This window comes from Anolis sagrei, chromosome 5, assembly GCF_037176765.1.
Source record: "Anolis sagrei isolate rAnoSag1 chromosome 5, rAnoSag1.mat, whole genome shotgun sequence".
NCBI classification, from domain to species: Eukaryota; Metazoa; Chordata; class Lepidosauria; order Squamata; family Dactyloidae; genus Anolis; species Anolis sagrei.
In genome coordinates this window covers 31,257,163-31,278,193 of record NC_090025.1, presented here as the reverse complement: position 1 = coordinate 31,278,193, position 21,031 = coordinate 31,257,163, and the positions used below count along the sequence as shown (strand labels likewise).

The 21,031-nt window shown below is 39.1% G+C and overlaps 1 protein-coding gene across 2 annotated transcripts in view; it reads left to right on the top strand.

The window, feature by feature from the left end:
- ELOVL6 (ELOVL fatty acid elongase 6) overlaps window positions 1-20,514 on the top strand; it is a 100,094-nt gene extending 79,580 nt beyond the window's left edge. For both annotated transcript variants that reach the window (XM_060779088.2, XM_060779089.2), the window contains exons 3-4: window positions 11,155-11,306; window positions 16,886-20,514. In XM_060779088.2, coding sequence (XP_060635071.1) covers window positions 11,155-11,306; window positions 16,886-17,310 — 577 coding nt within the window. In that variant the 3' untranslated portion in view covers window positions 17,311-20,514. The remainder of the gene's footprint in view (window positions 1-11,154; window positions 11,307-16,885) is intronic.
- The last annotated feature ends 517 nt before the right edge of the window (window positions 20,515-21,031 follow it).

Sequence of the window (21,031 nt, the reverse complement as noted above, 5' to 3'; positions counted from 1 at the left end):
GTAACAGTGAAAAAGAACATTCACATGCATATTAGCTGCATTATCTTTAATTGGTGGGAATCATGGTTTGCGGAGTGGGGGTGGGAGAGAATCTCCAACTCATAGCAGTTTAGATCAGAGCCCTTCCACACCACAGAATTATAATGATATTACAGTCATCTCTCCACATTTGCAGTTTAGATTTCTTCAAATTTGATTATTCATGGATTTGGTTTACATTGTTCTCTCTAAGAATCCCTAGATCCACTGTGTCATGAATAACTTTTCAATAACTTCAAAGCATAGGTCCTTTTTATTTTTCCATTTGTATGATTTCCCTACATCAATGTAAACCTTTCAAATGTAAAACCTTTATTTAACTGTAGAAATTCTTTCAACTTTAGATTAACCGTATGTGTGTTCTTTTTTGAACCACTGTTTCAACTTTGTCCTGCAGTGAAAAGCAATGTTTGCACTTCCTTTCCCCCCATAACATCAATTCTCTTGAAATTAGTAAATTTTGTGACTCAACATCCCCAAATCTCCAAATTGCTTTGTTGTTCCAGAAGTCTGAGACTGACATCTGGCCTCTGAAATAACTTATAGCAGATCTTAACCCTATTAATACCTTTAGCTTAATGTTTCTTTTCTGATTCCCTTTAAACTCTTTACAACTTATAAATCACAACAATGTGCACTGTTCAAAATTAATTTTGTCAAATTCATGGCAATTCCTTCATCAGGTCTTCTTTTGAGTTGGTAGCTACATCTCAACTGTGGCAGAACACAGGAGTCTGTTCCAACTGTCCTTCCCACGGACCAAATCATAGTGAGTGGAACAGACTCCTCATTCTGTCACACTTGAGAATTATTAGATTGAGTCTTTTATAGGAATATTCTGCTGATGTAATAAATAGTTGTCCTGTCCTGAGTCTTCACCTCCTGGCAGAGATTGATTCTTCTTGATTGGTGTTAGCCTTGTGTTGACTTCCTTCTTAACATTGTAAACATTTCTGTTATCATTGCCACAGTTCTTATCATGGTTTATTTTTTCGGCTGTCATTAGCAACTTTTAATTACAGTCCAGCAAGCAGGTTTAATCATTAGTCTTTTAGAAGTGGTGTCTCCAACATTATTAACTCCACTCATTCATTCTTCCATTCAACTCCATTCATTCCCACGTATCAAATCCACATTTATCAAATCTGCATATTCAGTTTTTGTGACAACTGTGTTTCTATGGTCATCTTCATCTAGTAATGCTAGAGAACCTAGAGTTTTCTAGAGAAAATACCCCTATAGGAATCTCTAGGTCCACCAATGAGATTTGGGGTCAACATCCAGTGGTCCTATTCCTCTAACCTAAGTGAATGTGGATGACTGACTGTATGCTTATGTAAGTGGGTTGGTTCTGTCCCATGGAATCCCAAAGCTTCCAGTTTAGGGAGAACTACTTAGTATTTTCTACCAGATAGCAATAATTCCTCACCAAATTACGAACTCAATGATTCCATAGAACAGAACAATACCAGCAGTTAAATTGGACGCTGAATTAGATTGTATATGGCTACATGGTTGCCAACAATGTTTTTAAATTGATTTTAACTTCATGATTTTATTTAATGTGTAATGTTGTGATATATTGTGTATGTATTCTGTATGTGTTGACATTGAATTGCTGCCGATGTAAGTCGCCCTGAGTCCCCCTTCGGGGGTTGAGAAGGACGGGGTACAATTGTTGGAAATAAAATAATAGATAATAATAGCACTATCGTTCTGCAGTGTAAATGGGCATCAAATGATGCTAAGGGCTGTTTCTAAATCCCACTATCATCAGGTCCTTGTTCTATGTATTCAGAGATAGAAGGGGCAGATTGCTTCTCTGTAGAGGAGTAATGCTTGTGGTAGAAGGAGGGATGGGGCAATTGGCAGTTCTATGAACAAGAGAACCTCTTTCTCCTCCTCCAGCTGGCTATATCTATGTATTCTGCATCCATGAATTCCACCATCCATGGCGTGAAAATATTTCAGCCCCCCCCCCCCCAATCCAAAGAAATTAAGCCCTGTTTTTGCCATTTTGGAGAAGAGACACAATTTTACTACACTGTTGTATATAATGGCCCTTGATCATCTATAGATTTGGGTATCTGTGGAGAGTCCTAGAACCCAGTCCCAGCAGATACCAAGGACCCACTGTAATACATATTAATAGTTATCTTAGAACCTTTAAGCCTTCCTCTGGGTTTTTTTTTTGTCACTTATAATCTGCTAAACTATTTTCTGAGTTAAAAAAAATTAGGCTTACTGGGCTAATTGATTTGCCTTACTGCTTTCTTTTCACGTGATTTGCCTAGGATAATTTCCATATCTGAATAGATATATACCTTTCAGTACTAAGTCTTCTAGTTGCTATAACAACTGGATACCTTTGATCTTGTAAGAACCTTAAGAGTATCCTTGAGAAACAAGCATTCTGCCTGTTTGGATTACTCTTCAAATCCCCAGATTACTTCAGTTAGTCTGGCAATACTAACCCCCCATTATATCACAGGACTATGTCCCCAGATAATTCATTAAAGACTATTTAAATGTTACACTATGCTTATTAATTCCTCTAGGGCCAAGTTAAAGATCCATGAGTGCTCCCTTATGTCCCAGGGGATTTATTGCCAAATATAGAATGTAAACTGAAAATTGAATATTCCCTTTATGCATAAAATCTGGACGCTGTCCAGTCTTCTGAACAGGACATAGTGGAAGTAAGACATCTGTTAATTAAATCAGCTGTTTCTCATTCCCAAGTTGCACCATGGCTGTATACAGATTTTGGCATAAGTAGAATCTTTGATATATTTATTTGTAAGTGTTGGATATATGCATCCAAGTGTAACAGACCAGATAAGCAATTTCAAAAGATAGGAATGATGCAAAGTAAGTATGCTCTGTCTTATATAACAAGACAAAGTGAAGCTCAGTATCTATTAATTCTTAGGAATTGTAGACTAAAGACTATGGTGCTGCATTTTTATTCTAGAGTTCTGTTATTCAGAGTCCTCTGAGGGCCCTTCCACACAGCCATATAACCCAGAATATCAAGGCAGAAAATTATGCAATATCTGCTTTGAACTGGGTTATCCGAGTCCACACTATCATATATTCCAGTTCAAAGCAGATAATGTGGGATTTTATTCAGCTGTGTGGAAGTGCCCTAAAATACATGTGTCAAACTCAAAGCCCATGGGCCAAATCCAGCCCGCCATGTCATTTTATGTGGCCCTCCAGATGCTAGACTACCACTCCTGTATTCCTTATTAGACCTCATAATTAGAGTGGATGGGAGTTGTGATAAAGTAACACCTGGAAGGCTGCAGTTTGTTCAATTTAATCAAGATAGTGGGATTTGAATTAAGGTACAAGGCTTATGGATATGTATGACTGAAAGGCCCTTTAATCTTTCCAGAACCTCAGAGCCACAAGTGCTGTTGGGTTGCAATTCCCGTTACACCCAGTCCATATGGCAGATAATCAAAAGTGATGGGAGTTGTCATTCAGTAACATCTGGGGACCCAAATTGGGTAAAGACTGAAAAGCACTGACCACTATGTGAAACAATTATAGTTGGCCTTCTGTATTCATGAATTCTCCATCCATGCATTCAATGGCCCTTTGAAGATAACCCTAAGGCTGATGTGGCCCCTGATGAAAATGAGTTTGACACTCTTGCTCTCAGACAGTGTTTCTCAAACTCCGTTCCTTCAGGTGTTTGGGACTTCAACACCCAGAAATCCCATTCAGCTTACCAGCTGTTAGGAATTGTGGGAGTTGAAGTCCAAAACATCTGGAGGAGCACAGCTTGAGAAACTCTGCTTTAAGATAAAGGTTCTCACTTCTATATAACCCAGTATCGGACTGTTGTTCTTGTTGTGTGCCATTTCTGACATATGACAACCCTAGCATAAACATATCACAGGATATTCTTGATTGTTTGATTATTGCATTTTTTTATCCTGATTTTCTCCCAGAATGGTATTTAAGGCAGTTAATAATAGTGAACTCTTTGGAAATGAATGACTTCTGCTGATGTTGACCATATAACCCTGCTAGAGGACCTCGAGATACCAGTTATCTAGTTTTTGGTGCAGTGAAATTCTATGGTCAGCTTCCAGTGGAAGCATAACATTGAATCATGTTGGAGGACCTGGGAAATGCCTAGAGTGAACATATTGTTTAATGTCAGTAGATAGAATCACTCTTGCTGCCACAAATACAAGGATCACACAGTACTACTAGATGATGTGAGAAACAACTAGGTAGCAAATGCATAGAGCTTCCATATATTGTAGTGGGAAGAGGAAATATGGGCACACTCAAGGTGGCATGCACACCATATTCTTGTTATAGACACTGGTATAGCATTTAAATGTTTCTTCAACACCGATGATGAGACGATAACCTCTGCTATGTATGAGGGCTGCAGGCATGCTTAGAAGGTACAAAACTGCTCACAGCACTCTTTCCTCCAAGAAAAGAGAATGGCTGCTTCTTCTGCCTTCTTTGATTACCACCTAAGGTCAGGCTGACCCTGGATCCATTTCTTGGGCCCCTTCCACATAGCTGGGGAAAAAAAAAAACATTTTCTGCTTTGAACTGGAATATAGGGCAGTGTGGGCTCAGATAACTCAGTTCAAAGCAGATATTGTGGGATTTTCTGCCTTGATATTCTGGGTTATATGGCTGTGTGGAAGGGCCCTTGATCAATCAGATGAATCATGTGTTTTGATCTAAGTAGAAGATAGAGAGGAAACTCCTAATCAAGGTTTTTTGTAGGTGCACTGGAGCACATATGGAAGTCTCAACTTAGGCTGGATCCAGACAGGTCTTTATCCCGGGAGAATCCACATTTTAAAAATGTGGATTTTCCTGGGGGCCTGTCCAGACCTTCTCTCGGGACTAGCCTGAGAGAACGTCTGTAGACCCTTCCCCCAAGTCCCCAGACCCCTTAGAAAAGTAATAAAAACTTAGCAGAAATGATGTGCCAGGAAAGAGCACTTCTATGCACCAGGAGAGCCAGCCGAGGCTTGTAATTGAGGCCTGCTAAGTTTTTATTACTTTTCTAAGGGGTCTGGGGCTTCAGGGGAGGTGGTGGGTATTCCCACAGTTTACCAGGCTTATTTAGCCTAGTAAACTGTGGGAATACTGTCTGGACTGCAGTATTCTATAGTGGATTTCTCCTATGCCTTCCAAGAAGCTGCGGAATAAATTCACTATCAAATTAATTTGCTACAAACCATGGTTTTCCTGGTTTGTAGCAAATTAATTCAGGACTGTACAGAACATTGTCTGGACAGCCCTTTCTTTATTGCAGGAGTTATCGCAATAAAGGTCCTGTCTGGACAGGCCCTCAGAGTAACATCTCCAGCAGCTAAAGATCCTTCCCAATTTCCCATTTGTTTGGTTTGATACTAAAGGCATTACAAATCTTTTTGTGTCCAAAAGTGAATTGAGATGAGTTGTATGACTACCATCAGATACAACCAGAAAGCTGGTCCTATCGCAGAAGAATGTTTTTGGATTCTGGAATGAGGAAATACGCAAACATTGAATACATGTCTTCATTCTGTTTTTAATCTGGTCCTTAAAGTAGTTAAGGGCACTACAGTGGTTTGTTTGTGAATAAACTAGCTAATAAGAACAGCTTAATTCTATTGGCATTCCTTAGAAAACATAAACCATGATAACTCCTGTGGTACTATAATAATAAGTACCTACACTGTATTTAGAGTGTAATTCTGTAATTGTATGTCTGCTTTGAAAGCAGCAGTTCAGATTAAAACCTTGTACAAAGCTTCTTTCTATGAAATAAGTAGAATAAATATTAGTAGATAGAATTCAGGATAACCAGCACCAATCCCATAAAACGAATTAATCAGAATATCTGATCTTTTCATGTTGCCAAGGACTGATATGGAAACCTGCGCTCCTCACAAGAAACTGTTGTCAAAATTTGGAATGCAAGTCTTCACTTATTTCAACCTTGCATGCAAGAAAAGGGAATTGGAAAGGCTTTTCTGTCAGGCAAGATTACAAGAGTTTTTGTGCATTTGCTGATCATTTTTCTTGGGTTTTTTTTTTTGTACTTTCTGTGAAGCTTTCCATTTCTGCGAAACCCAGTGCTTTTTAATAAGTGGAGATTTATATTATGCTAATGAGTGAAACCACCTTCACTCTGCTGCCCAAGCCTACATAGGTGGTCCAGTAAAAAATAATGAACAGTAGTAGAAAAACCTCCGGGGAGAAGAAGAGTGATGTTCCCCATCTTTCTCACAACAGAAGTAATCCATCAGGGAAACAAAGCTATCTCACTGCGAAACCAGACAATAGGGTTTGATTGAAATGAGTTAAGATTTCATTTCATTTAAAATTGATTGGAATTCAATTGCCAGTTCTGTGACCCAAAGGAGATACTTATGACAGGATAACACTTGTTATCAACCATTGAAGGTTACCTAAGGTGACCTCTTATAAAGAGATTTCAAGAGATAATACCTGCATATATACGAAAGCCAGAAATTACATTTCTTTACATGCAAGTTCTATGTAATGTGTAAGTAATTCTGCTATTTTTTGCATCCTTGTTCCTAGTTCTAATGTTCTTCAGTAATTCAAAATGCTTTAATTTATCAGGCAAAATATTTCTGGGCCCTTCCAGATAGACCCTTCATCTCAGGATCTGATTCCAAGTTTTCTGCTTTAAACAGGATTATATGAGTCCACACTGCCAGATAATCTGGGATAAACAGAAAACCTGGGATCAGGTCCTGGGATATAGGGCCTGTCTGAAAACATCTTATGCACATAATGAATAAAAATTGAGTCCCTAAATTTCTCCCTATTTTACACCTGAATTAGTTGTTCATGAGGAATGACAATGACTCTCAATGCACTATGCATAATAATCCGATCGTATTAGCTTTTCACCTTTCCTAGAAACAATAGATGCATGGAAGAATGAGTCCTTTAAATGGATGACATTAATTAACTAGCAACAGAAATGTCTTATTCTGCATTAGGTGACATTTGGCATTATCAGGCAGCTGTAAAGAAAAAACTGTTTTGCATTTTCCCTCTTATTTCAATTTGCTTTTTAAAAATAATTTTTGCTTTAAAGCAATAAGATTCACCTCACTGGTTTTCTTCTTAGCAAGAAATTGCTTCATTCTCCATATTCCTTTTTTAAAAAGGAAAACATATGTTCAATAGTTTGGTATTGCCAAAGCATTGTGATATCCTTTTGTCTTGAATTGAATCAATGAGAAGACAACAGTATCATTGTATCGATAACTCCAAATACATGACTGAGCCACTTACGTGGCCTTTCTCCTGGGCATACAGGACTTTTATCATCTAAGGCTAAGATCTTGGACATGGTTATCCATGCCATGGTAAGATTAAAACTAGATTACTGATAGTGAGGTCACCTGGATGGAAAAGGTATGCAGAGGTAGCTTGTTGCACCTTTGAGATTAACTGTGAGAAAGACGTTGGTAGCATAAGCTTTCATAGACCTAAGTCTACTTCATCAGATCCATGGAGTAAAGTGCCTAGGACCAGACCTTTGTAGTTATGTGTGAGTAGCAACAGAAATGCAAAACTTGTGGGTATAGTGATGAGATGACAAGTTCAGTTTTAACTATGGTGGTTGGGAGACAAAGATTTAAAGCCAAGGTGAGTAGATATACATATGAATTTGAGGCCAGAGTGATTTGAATGTAGTGTGATGCTGCCTGGGAACCAGTAAGATGATGGTGATGATGATGATGATGATGATGATTACACTATATAACAAAATTTGATTTTTTTTCTTCCTGATTTGAAAGTATTATTTCCTGTTTAATTATGTGGTAATTACTGGGGGCCCTGGTGTGGCAGTGGGTTAAACTGCTGAGCTGCTGAACTTGCTGACCAAAAGGTTGGTAGTTTGAATCCAGGTAGTAGGGTGAGCTCCCACTGTTAGGCCTAGCTTATGCCAAATTAGCAGTTCAAAAACCTGCAAATGTGAGTAGATCACAGGAAGGTAAGGGCGCTCCATGCAGTCATGCTGACCACATGACCTAGGAGGTGTCTATGGACAATGCCAACTCTTTGGCTTGGACATGGAGATAAGCACCACCTCCCAGAGTCAGACATGACTAGACTTAATATCAAGGGGAAACCTTTAGTTTACTTAACTTTAATGGTAGTTCGTTGTTACACTCCAGAAACTTGGTTTTTGTGACTGTCACAAACTATGTTGAATTGGTTAAGATTCTATTATATATTCCTCGAAAGATTATAGCAAAAATGTGTTGCAGGATATCCTGCAAAAAGAAAGTTTTTGCAGTGTAATACACTTTTTCTATGTTTTTGTGATAGAAACAATTAGGAAATGACAGTTATAACCCAGGAACAAAAAAAGGTGTTACATATTGTTATTACCCACCTCTCCTCAAGGCTAGAGACTGGGTATACAACAGAGTTAAACACATAGGTGAAAACATTACAACACATAGATTAAAAGACATAGACATAAAGTTGAAACATGTTAAAATCAGTCATATCAGTAAAATGCCAGTTTAAAGTCATAGTTTAAATTTGACTGGATAGACCTGTCAAGAGAGCCCTCATAAGGTTTTGGTGTTAATATGTGTAGTGTCTTTGGTTAACACACTGTCAAAGGACTGATGTTTGTGGATATACCTATATAATTCTTCAGTTTTTCTTTCCAATCTTTCCTTCTAGCATTTTAGTTGTTTGAGGACTTCTATTCACAAGTCCGAGATGGAATGCCCAGAAAGGTTTAGGTGTTCTGCATTTGGTTCTTGTGTATTTCCATTCCTAATGTCTGATTTATGTACATTTGTGCTCTGGTGCAAAGACTGGCCTGTTTTCCAATGTAGTGTGGCGAAGGGCACTGTTGACAGAGGACATTAGAACAGGCATGGGCAAACTGGGGCCCTCCAGGTGTTTTGGACTTCAACTCCCACAAGGATGGTAAAACATCAAAACACTCAGGCGTCCCCTGGGCAATGTCCTTGCAGATGGCCAATTCTCTCACACCAGAAGCAACTTGCAGTTTCTCAAGTCATGCCTGGCTCAAAAAAAAAAGTCTCACCTAGCAAAAGGAAGTCATTAAGAACTTCTGAGTCATTGGTTTATCTTGGTAGGGTTTGTATTTGCTATGAACCTGATAATAGTATAACTTCCTAGAAGGAAACTTCAAAATTGTAACTCTGTAAAGCAGTTAGATCTTGAACAAACAACTGTAGTGACCAGCACTGAGGTGTGGCAAAACAACTAAGGCAAAGTTTATCTGGAGTTTCAGTGAGATGGATAGGATTGGCTGTATAGTACAGTACTAACTTTTGCTTGCTTGTACTATTGAAAGGGTCAGCGTCCTCTGGTCATGCTGAAGGACCTAGAGATTTCTACAGAGAACACCTCCCTGGAAATCTCTAGATCTTCCAGTACAATTCTATCAGCTTCTAGCAAAAACCAATCATAGAACCGTGCTGAAAGACCTAGACCAGGGGTCCACAAACTTTTAAAACTGAGGGCCAGGTCACAGTCCCTCAAACTGTTGGAGGTCCGGACTATAATTTGAAAAAAAACATGAATGCATTGCTATTCACACTGCACATATCTTATGTGTAGTGCAAAAAACACTTAAATGCAATACAATAATTAAAATGAAGAACAATTTTAACAAATATAAACTTATTAGTATTTCAATGGGAAGTGTGGGCCTGCTTTTGGCTGGGATTGTTGTTGTTGTGTGCTTTCAAGTTGTTTCAGATTTAGGTTGACCCTGAGCAAGGGCCAGGTAAATGACCTTGGAGGGCCGTATCCGGCCCTTGGGCCTTAGTTTGAGGACCCCTGACCTAAACATTCTTAAAGAGGTATTTTCTCAATTTTAAAAGTAGCAGTTTCTTTATTCATGTTCAGAAGATTTCACCTCACTTTCTGTCCCTGTGATAATTGGATTTGGAAAAAAAAATTGGATTGCTGTGGAAACAAGGATTGTTGAGAAAGCTTCAGTGAAGACACTTTTTCCCCATAATGAATTTTTCAGGAGTGAAAAAATTATAATTTCTTTATTCATGCTTCCCCCCCCCCCCCGCCTTCATGTGAGTCCTTTAAGCCAGCAAATGTGAAAAGTACACACTTTTGCCTATTTGTCCTTCTTTCTTTCCTATGCTAGTAACATGCTAGACTAGCATATCTCAACCTGGTGGTTGGAACACCTGGGGGGGGGGGGCATGAGGGGGTGTCAGAGGGGTTGCCAAAGACCATAGGAAAACACAGTATTGTTGGTCATGGGGGTTCTGTGTGGGAAGTTTGGCCCAATTCTATCACTGATGGGGTTCAGAATGTTCTTTGACTGTTGGTGAACTATAAATCACTGCACCTACAACTTCCAAATGTCAAGTCTATTTTTCCCAAACTCCATCAGTGTTCACATTTGGGTATATTGAGTATTTGTGCCAAGTTTAGTCCAGATCCATCATTGTTGAGTCCATCACTCACTGGATGTAGGTGAACTATAACTCCAAAACTCAATATGAATTCCCACCAAATCCTTTCTGTATTTTCTGTCAGTCATGGGAGTTCTGTGTGCCAACTTTGGTTCACTTACATCATTAGTAGAGTTCAGAATGCTCTTTGTAGGTGAACTATAAATCCCAGCAACTGCAATTCCCAAATGACAAAATCAACCCCACCAGTATTCACATTTGGGCCTATCGGGTATTTGTGCCAAATGTGGTCCCGGGAATGAAAATACATCTTGCATATCAGGTATTTAGATTATGATTCATAACAGTAGTAACATTACAGTTTTGAAGTTGCAACAAAAATGATTTTATGACTGGGGATCACCACAACATGAGGAACTTTATTAAGGTGTCACCACATTAGGAAGGTTGAGAACCACTGTGCTAGATAATTTACAGAATATATAGATAACAATTAGTGTTATTTTTCCCCTTCATTTATATATGTAAAGTTTAAAGTAAACTAGAACGGGGGAAACATCCTGACCACCTGTGTAAATAGCCATATCCATAGTCTCAGTGGATGTTATCTTTCTCCTTTTTAATGACAACTCTCTGTTTTCTCTTTCTCTCTCTCTTCATGAAGTATATTTGGTGCTGTTCGAACGGGTGCTTATATGGTGTACATTTTGATGACCAAAGGACTAAAGCAGTCAGTTTGCGACCAGAGTTTTTACAATGGACCTGTCAGCAAATTCTGGGCTTATGCATTTGTGCTAAGCAAAGCACCAGAACTAGGTGAGTACCTTCTATCCCTTTTTTTTTCATTCCATGGGGTACATTTGGAGCAAAAGAGCAAGGTCGGGAAAAGCTTTCTGCTTAGCAATTGAAAAATGCTTTCTAAATGTTACACTCAGTCAGTTCATTAATCATCCAACCATTCCTCTCATATTTGCAATCCCAGTGGATTTTTCTCAGCTGAACAAAGCTGTAAAACATCAAAAAGCACAATGACAACCCAAATCCTTTGGGAAATATTTATCCTTAACCAATGCTGTTTTGTTTATTCAGATATTCATCAACAACACAGGAATATATTCACCAGTCCAGTCAATGTTCAATCCAGGCAGAAATTTTGATTCAGTGGTGCTCCACTCTTGATCTACTACCGCTACTGTTATTTATTCTGGAGTAGTTCCATGAAAATTGCATAGATGATGATCAAACACAGCCTCCCCAGTAAAATCTTACTGTAGGAAAAAAAATAAAAAAAACTATTCAGGATATAAACTATATCAAGTTCCTTGCACATAGTTCAGTTGGAACGCCAGCTTTTTATCATAGTGTAAGCGAATGTTTTAAACATCTTGACTTCTAAAAATACATGTAGGCATTCAGAACAGACACTCAAATGTCTGGCAGTTTTATTGTGGAATTAACTGGCTACTGAATATCAGGTACAAGAACCTGAGGAATTCTGGGATTTGCAGTTTTATGGAGGAGGTTTTTTAGAATTCTCAACCTCAGATCTCTCATGCCCCACTAGGCCTCAGGGTTTCATAAGGCATTGCCACAGTATAGATAGTGTTTAGATGTGTGTTACAATTCTCACTGCTGAATCTAGGCCATTCCAAAATCACATGTGTTGCTAGTAGTGATGTGCACACTGTGCTACATTACTGGTGAATGGACAAAAAGTTAAACATGAGCCAACAATGTTATGCGTTGGCAAAAAAAAGAAAAGCCAATGGGCTTTTGGCCTGTATAAATAGGAGTACAGTGTCTAGATCATGCTACTTGTCTATTCTGCCTTGTTCAGATCACACCTGGAATCACACTGTGTCCAATTTTGGGCACTGTAATTGAAGGGAGATGTTGACAAGCTGGAATATGTCCAGAGGAGAGTGACTAAAATGATCAAGGGTCTGGAGAACAAGCCCTATGAGGAGTGGCTTAAAGAGCTTGGCATGTTTAGCCTGCAGAAGAGAAGGCTGAGAGAAGACATGATGAGGGCTGTGCATAAATATGTATGGGGAAGTCATAGGGAGGAAAGAACAAGCTTGTTTTCTGCTGCCCTGGAAACTAGGATGCAGAACAATGGCTTCAAACTACAGGAAAGGAGATTCCATCTGAACATGAGGAAGAACATCCTAACTGTGAGTGCTGTTCAGCAGTGGAACTCTCTGCCCCAGAGTGTTGTGGAGACTCCTTCTTTGGAGGCTTTTAGACAGAGGCTAGATGACCATCTGTCAGGGGTATTTTGAATGTGATTTTCCTGCTTCTTGGCAGGGGTTGGACTGGATGGCCCATGAGATCTCTTCCAACTCTATGATTCTATGAATGGCCATCTGCATTCACCTATAGAGGCCAAACACAATGAGTTGGGAGAAGTCACTGAAAAACATGCTACAGTGCTTCTTTTCTACAAGTCTATGCAAATTGAATTGGAATTCTTGAGGTCACTAGGGACCTCATCACATTGATGTGGGGCAGCAGGGAGATTCACCACGTAGTGTGGTAAATCTGTAGGGCAGTGGGGGCAAACCATTGTCCCATGCCCCTCATTGCCCGCTGAACCCTTATCATCCCACAATGGGAAGCATTGCCATCTGTTCTTCTTTATGGAACATGGGAAGCCTCCTTCCATTCTGCCAGGATACTTCCTTTATGGAGCCCCACTGGAAGTTAGCTTATGCCATGTAATGGCGTCCAGCAGTTTTCAAGGAGGAAACATCCTGGTAGCATGCTAGGACACTCTGTGATGAGGTCATAGGAAAGCTTCCTGTCATCTGTAGCACTCATTCTTTCCTTTAAATGTTAGATAAATCTTCATTTACTGTATATATTCGTAAGTTGAGGGCAGGTTTGGGGGCCAAAATTATGGATTTTAACCTGGCCTATAGATAAATCAAAGGTTATGCTGTGCAGAATGGAAAGCTCTAGCACTGGCTCAGGTGGGCAGCTCCCCCTGGCGGTCACAACTTTTATACTTAGGGTTTCAAAAAGGTAAACAGTGGCACCATCGCAGAGATCAAAGAGAGGATTGCAGCATCTTTTAGATTCTCCCAGCACAGACTAGGCTCTCGACTTTTGCAACTCTACTCAGGGCTTCCCTGGGAACCCAGAATATCAAGGCAGATAATCCACAGTATCTGCTTTGAACTGAATTATCTGAGTCCACACTGACATATAATTCAGTTCAATGTAGATTTTTTACTGCTGTGTGGAAGGGGCCTTTGAGAAAGTGATAGTTCAGGGTTTTTTATAAAAGTTAAAATACTATACTCACATTGACCTGTGGATAAATCAACCCATGTTATTTGAGTCAATTTTGTGATTGAAATTTCTGCACTTGTACATGAGTATATACAGTAAATGAGTGACCACTTATGAACCTGCAGCAGGGGAAAATCTACTCTATATTTCCAAGGGCCCTTCCACACAGCCCCTGTATCCCACAATATCTGCTGTGATCTGGATTATCTGCAGGGGCGGCTCAACCCATTATGCAAAGTAAACATTTGCAGTATGGTTGGTTTTGCCCAGGGGTGCTCTTGAGGCGCTCTTGGGGGAAAATAGACCTTGACATATGCGAGTTGTAGTTACTGGGATGTATAGTTCACCTACAATCAAAGAGCATTCTGAACTCAACCAATGATGGAACTGAACCAAATATGGCACACAGAACTCCCACGATGAACAGAAAATATATATCAGTGATTGGTTGGGGGGTCATCTGAGTCCACACTCAGAAAAATAACATGTCTCTAGCCTGTATGTGTCAAGAATCTCTGACCTATTACTACTTAAAATATGGTATCACCTACTATTTTAGCTGTTCTTTGCAATTCATAGAATCATAGAATCACAGATTTGAAAGAGACTTCGTAGGTCATCCAGTTCAACCCCCATCAAGAAGTTGTAAAATCACTTTCAAAGCACCCCCAACAGATGGGCATCCAGCCTCTGTTTAAAAGCCTCCAAAGAAGGAGCCTCTTCCATACTCCAGAGAGTTACACTGCTGAACAGCTCTCATAGTCAGGAAGTTCTTCCTAATGTTCAAATGTAATCTCCTTTTCTGTAGTTTGAAGCCATTGTTCCGCATCCTAGTCTCCAGGGCAGCAGAAAACAAGCTTGCTCCCTCCTTCCTATGACTTCCTCTCATGTATTTATACATGGCTATCATGTCTCCTCTCAGCCTTCTCTTCTTCAGGCTAAACATGCCCAGCTCTTTAAGCTGCTCCTCATAGAGCTTGTTATCCAGACCCTTGATCGTTTTAGTCGCCCGCCTCTGAACATGACTTCCCTCCACATCTTAATACAAGTGTATATGGAAAAGTGACTTAGCATTTGTGCTGCTAACGAAGAAGCAGGAGGCCTTGGTGCCTACAAAGCGAAGCGCTTAGTAGTTAGTTGGAAATGCACCAGACAGGTTACACATAAAAATGCAATTGAAATTGGGGTATGATGGTTTGCATCATTTCCCATGTTTTTAAGTATGTTTTTTCAGAGAAACATCATGTTAAATCCACAGTATTTGAATGTACATTAAGAACTGATTTATCAGGTAATCACATTAGTGAAAATATAAACACATCACAGGAGTGAGGACCCATCTACACTGACTATTTAATGCAGTTTCAAACTGGTATTGAAGAAAGTAGTTACATAGGAAATCCTGGAAATAGTTTGAGATCTGCATGGGGATTACACAAACCACAGAGCACAAATATACATTAAGACCTTTGTTTTGTAGACTTTCATGTGAGTTTGTTGTTAAGCAGCCGTGGCTTAAAGTTAGTTTAGAACTGCATTAGATGGTCAGTGTGGATGGAGCCTGAATTCATGCTTTTATCTGTCTTGGGTAGTATAGCCCATCATTAGATCTTACTGCTTCAGTTCAAATATATTAATGGATACAATTTGAAAAATCCATCCTGTTAAAATTGGAGTTTGCATTACCACTTAGGATTTTAGAAAGAATAGCAGGATGACAGAGTTAGGATAGGTTAGTTAATTTTCAGTCTTTCTGTACAATTTGGCATGTTTAAATCTTAACATAGTTTTCACATACCAGACAATTTCAGAGGAGCATCTCACAACTGAGATGTTTCACGTCCATGACCCATCTTTGTGATTAGTCTAGTTTCCCATGTTCAGATGAAATCAGGAAAACTAACCACTCAGAACTTAGATGTTCAACAAGAAGTTTCCCACTTACAAAGGGGCAATTTGTTTACACATTGGTGTCAAAGATTGGCTACCTTTTACACATGTATTTGTACATCTATAGGTTACAAGTTCCCATTTGGGAAGGAAAAGTTTGATGGTGGTGGTAGTGATGATCATGCAGAATAATACCGAATAATAATAATAATAATAATAATAATAATAAATATGTGTGGTATCCTGGTACGCACAACATTGTTAATATCTCCTGCAACTATATTAATATCTCCTGTTCACAGTTATGATTGTAATACCATTGCCATAATCTAAATACCCCTGAAGCCCACCTTGAGAGCCAGTCACTTATCCCAAGCAATAGAGTTTTGCAGTGCAGACAAGTGGGCAAACACAGGATGATGTGACCAGTTTTCTCCCATACAAACAAAGTTATTTGTCACATTGTCAGGAGGAGGCTAGCCATGATATTCAATGCCCCGTTTATCAGCACCACAGAACACAATTTCTCTGAATAGCTTTAAAGGTGGGTTTCAGGGGTTGGAAAAGTTCATATCATAGCTATATTTTTGATACAGGATCTCCACCATATGTTGTATCTATAAGGGTCATCTATGATGGAATATATTGGCAAAATTAATTTTAATGAGCTCAGAGAGCTTTGGATCAATATGTATTGTCTTCATCTATATTTAACTACCATTACACTTGTGCTAACATTGCATGAATAACTATTATCTATGTTTAGATATATAACAGGTTATTAGAAAATGTCATCAATTGATATGTTGTTTCCATCGGACAGTAAGGTACTTTCCATATAATTTCATTCCACATGGAATCAAAAGGCAGTTAGAAGGCATGGCACTAGAATGGATCCAGAATTGATGCAAAATTGTCAATACATTAAGCAAAAATGACCCAACAATTCCGACATTGTGACACACTGTGATCCAAAGAACACTGCTAATGGGTCTTAAAATTGTTGCCTAAATCTTGATATTAAACCCAACTAGAACCATGGGATCATTTGAATTTACCCATTTGTTAACTACCATTCAACTATTGATCAAATATGTCTATTCTAGTTGAAACTGTTCAACAGGAAGCCACCCCGTATATTATATTATTGTTTAAACCACACATTTGCTTTGCCTCTAACACTGTTCTTCTCATTTTTTTATCTTTGCCAGGAGATACAATATTTATTATTCTTAGGAAACAGAAGCTCATCTTTCTCCATTGGTACCACCACATTACTGTACTGCTGTATTCCTGGTACTCTTATAAGGACATGGTGGCTGGTGGTGGCTGGTTTATGACCATGAACTATGGTGTGCATGCGGTCATGTACACATACTACGCCCTGCGGGCTGCTGGCTTCAGAGTGTCACGCAAGTTTGCCATGTTTATTACTTTGTCGCAGATTACCCAGATGTTCGTGGGATGCATTATCAACTACCTAGTTTTTGCCTGGATGCAACAAGGCCAATGCCACTCTCATGTTTCAAACATTGTCTGGTGTTCCCTAATGTACCTCAGCTACTTTGTGCTCTTCTGCCATTTCTTTTTTGAGGCATACATTGGCAAAGCAAGAAAAGCAAGGAAGGCCGAGTAAAGCTAGAAAACAAGACAGAAGCTGCCGCTCAGGTCATCCACAAAACCAACGAACACAAAGGAAAAAAAAGGCACAAGGAAACATTTTATGTATGGTGCAACTAAAACCCAGCAGCCAAGGAACAGCTAGGCTTGTTCAAACCAGTAAGTTTATGATCCTGTCATGGTGAGGGCTCACTGAGTGATCTCAAAAGGCTGCTGTAAGATATTTTCCTTCTTGCATCTGTCTGCTCTTAAAACACACACATTTTTTTTAAAAAAAGAAAGCAAAAGCAAATGAAGATAAGGATTTTGCAAAATAAAAGATTAAAACATCTTGTTTCCCTGAGCATAGATGACTTTTATTAAAAAGAAGTAATTATTTATATATCCTTTCTAACTTTGTTTTTTAAAATTTAGAACATGAACCAAATTTAAGCAGAAGGAACATGACAATTTGGAGCTGCCTTGTATCCATGTCAGAGGATCTGGCCTTTTACTTTCTACTCTGACTAGCAGCAATTCTCCAAAATCTCAGACAGTTGCCCTGCAACTTGAGGTCTCATGGTTACAGAACGGAGTAGTCCAGAGGCGAAACCTGAAATCTTCTGCATACTCCTTTGGGTGAGCTTTTCCCCCTTCAATTACCACCAGTGTTTTTTGCAGTCCTAAAGAGCAACAAGCAAAACCCTTTCTCCTGAAAAGAGTTGTACACTAAAAAGCCCCAGTGGGAAACTGAAAGGTTAATCTTAGGTGTCTGTTTTAGATAGCCATTATTCCACTGAAAGAATAAATGGAGAAGAATTAGTGGAGATCTTGTGTGCACATTCTGTATACTATCCTGGAGAAGGTCTGGTGTGCCAACTAAAGATGTGATATGAGATACTGATCTAGGATTAGCTATTGTTGAGATGCATATCAGACAATTTTTTCAAGTGCATTTTCTTGTTTAAAAGCAAGTCACAGAAGAGTTTAAGATGCAAACAACACATCTTGCTTGGGGTTAAAAAAAATAAATGAGAGCAAGATGGAGAAATGAAGGGGCTAAATTATAGACGGTATATCAGAGCAAACTGCCTCTCAAAGTGCTCTACAATTCTTCCCAAAGGGCACCATTGTTCCCAAGACCAGTTTTAGCATATTGTTTCAGGGGCAAAAAATATGGTTGCTGTGGGCCTGCTGTGTTGTAATACATTGTCAACAACACCAATCTAAAGTCAGTTGCATGAGCTAGGTCGGTGTGGTTCATGCACTGGCATGCTGGACAAATTCTGAGTGTATATCCACAGCACTCAGACCAAAGCCATCTCTTGAAATGCAAATATTACAGTGGGGTTGGTTTTTGAAACTAACACAAGTGCACAAGAGCTCTGTGCTTGGGGTGGCTTCCCTTTTTCTTCTGGCTCTTGACCCCTGCCATAATTCCCAATTCAAGATCAAGAAATTATTGTCACTAAGAGAACCTGTGGTGTGTCTGTGTGGACATGTGTGCCTGCAAGTCTACCATATAACCCAAACCATCTACAAGGAAAGGTGTACGGAAAACATCACTTTCTGTTCCTAACAAATGAATGCAAGCAAGACTCCAATAGCCATGAGTCAAAGAGCCATCACAGACAGAAGAAAGCACTAGCTGCCCTAAGCACAACACAGCCCTGACGTTACAGCATTAAGTGCAATTTGAGTGAAAGGTGCAAAGATTTAATGGAAAATCTAAATATCTTTAGAGAGGTTTTAGTGTTGGGTAGAAACTTCAGGGAAGACAACCCTGTGGAGTGGAAGATGTTTTATATTTTTATGAACTTAAAAGAATAGATATTTGCAACCTTAATAGCATTCTGCAGGACTTTATGTGACTTTAGGTAACACTGTGCTTCTGCGTTTGCCTCACAAGCAATGCAAAGATGTTTAAAGTGCCCTCCTCTGGTCACTTGGAGATATTACAAAGGAAGACATAACTTGGCATCATCCTGCTCAATGTTTTAAATGGGGGGAAGCTTGACTGGAGTAATTGTGTTGCAACGAATTAACTCTAATGTCCAGAGAGAACTATTCCTATTTTAGAAACTGAACCTGTAGAAAGAAAAATACACTGTAGCATTCTTGATCGCTCAAAGAGACACCTGGTTCTTTGGTCAGCTGCAGATATAAGGACAAAATATTTCACTCTTAACCTCAGAGAATTAGCTGAAAAGAGCCATATTTTCTACAAGGAAAAAGTAGATTGTATTATCTGTAAGATTTCAGTCCTTACAAAGCCAAATAAAATGTGTAAACGTTCCTAGTACTTCAAAGAAACAAGTATGTAAACTTGATGTTATAACTGTGTTAACATAGTACTCTCAATTGTATCAGTTTGGTAGTTTAAACAGTTAGAAGAGGAACCAATTAAGAACCGCTGTTTTACATAGAAAGTCATACATGCCTATAAGCTACACCCCATTAACCACCTGTTATGTGAATTGTCCAAAATTGAAGCTGAGGGGCAGAATCACTCTTCTTTGTTCCGGGTATTGCAAAATGTCAGCTTTCTTGCTTTAATCCGAGACTGTACAATACAATGTATTTCCCCCCCTAACTTTAGATTCATCTCTGTTGTCCGTCATTCATAGCACAGAGCTGATGTAATATCCTGTTAGACATAACAAGGGCTTAAATGTCTCATGGTGTGCAGTAAGACTGCTACATTCTGTATTATGTGAGTGGTGTTTTTAAGGGAAGGAGGACCAATGAAAAAGCTCTCTGAGGCTTAAATCATGACTGGGAAAAAAAGTCAAAGAGTTTATCTTGGTCTTGTTTAAGTTGTAGATGTTCTGCCAGTGTTATACAGCACCAGAAGAACAGCAAGCTGTTACATTCAGTAGAACATATGACATGACCTTAATTTATAGAACTCCTGTATGAATGGAAATGTTAATTAAAATGTAAACTATGTCATTTTTACAGTTTGGGGAGTAGATTATACTCTACGATAAGCCTTTAACAAAAAAAATCTCCCTCCTTCCTCCAACCTGCAGTATTTGAAGCAAGCCAAAATCAGTTATTATAGAAATGCAAAATTATTTGGGAGCAATAGTAAGCAATTCTCTGTTGTGCCATTTATTTTGTGTCTCTCATTTCTCTTTGTTTTTGTGCAAGCTGATCTCCCGGATCTTTCTCGGATCAGTTTTCTCTCTTTCCCATCTCTCTGTTTGGAAATAAACGGAAAAGGCATTATAGAAGGGAACTGAAGAACTGTGTTATATTTTTTCTCTCTGAAACCTAATGTGGTTGACTGTGTTGGCTGTACATTGGTGTTGCAGCCCTTTCAATACTTTAGACAGTGAGCCCTCCACATAAGCTGAGATTAGGAGCACAGGACCCACAGAAAAGTTGAAGTGATACTTTAAAGCAGAACTCAAACCTTTTAAACAGAGGGCTGGTTCACGGTCCCCCAGACTGTTGTGAGGGCAGACTATAGTTGTAAAAAAGCATGAACAGATTCCTATGTGCACTGCAAGTATCTTATTTGTGGTGCAAAGAAAACATGAAAGAACAATGCAATGTTTAAAATGAAGAACAATTTTAACCAACATAAAATTACCAGTATTTCAATGGCTGATGAGATAGTCAAGTTAATTAGGATTGTTGTTGTTATTGTGTGCATTCAAGTCATTTCAGACTTAGGGCAATCCTCAGTCTGAAGTTTAGGGCAGGGGCCAGGGAAATGACCTTGAAAATCCGCATCCCTAGTTTGGGGACCT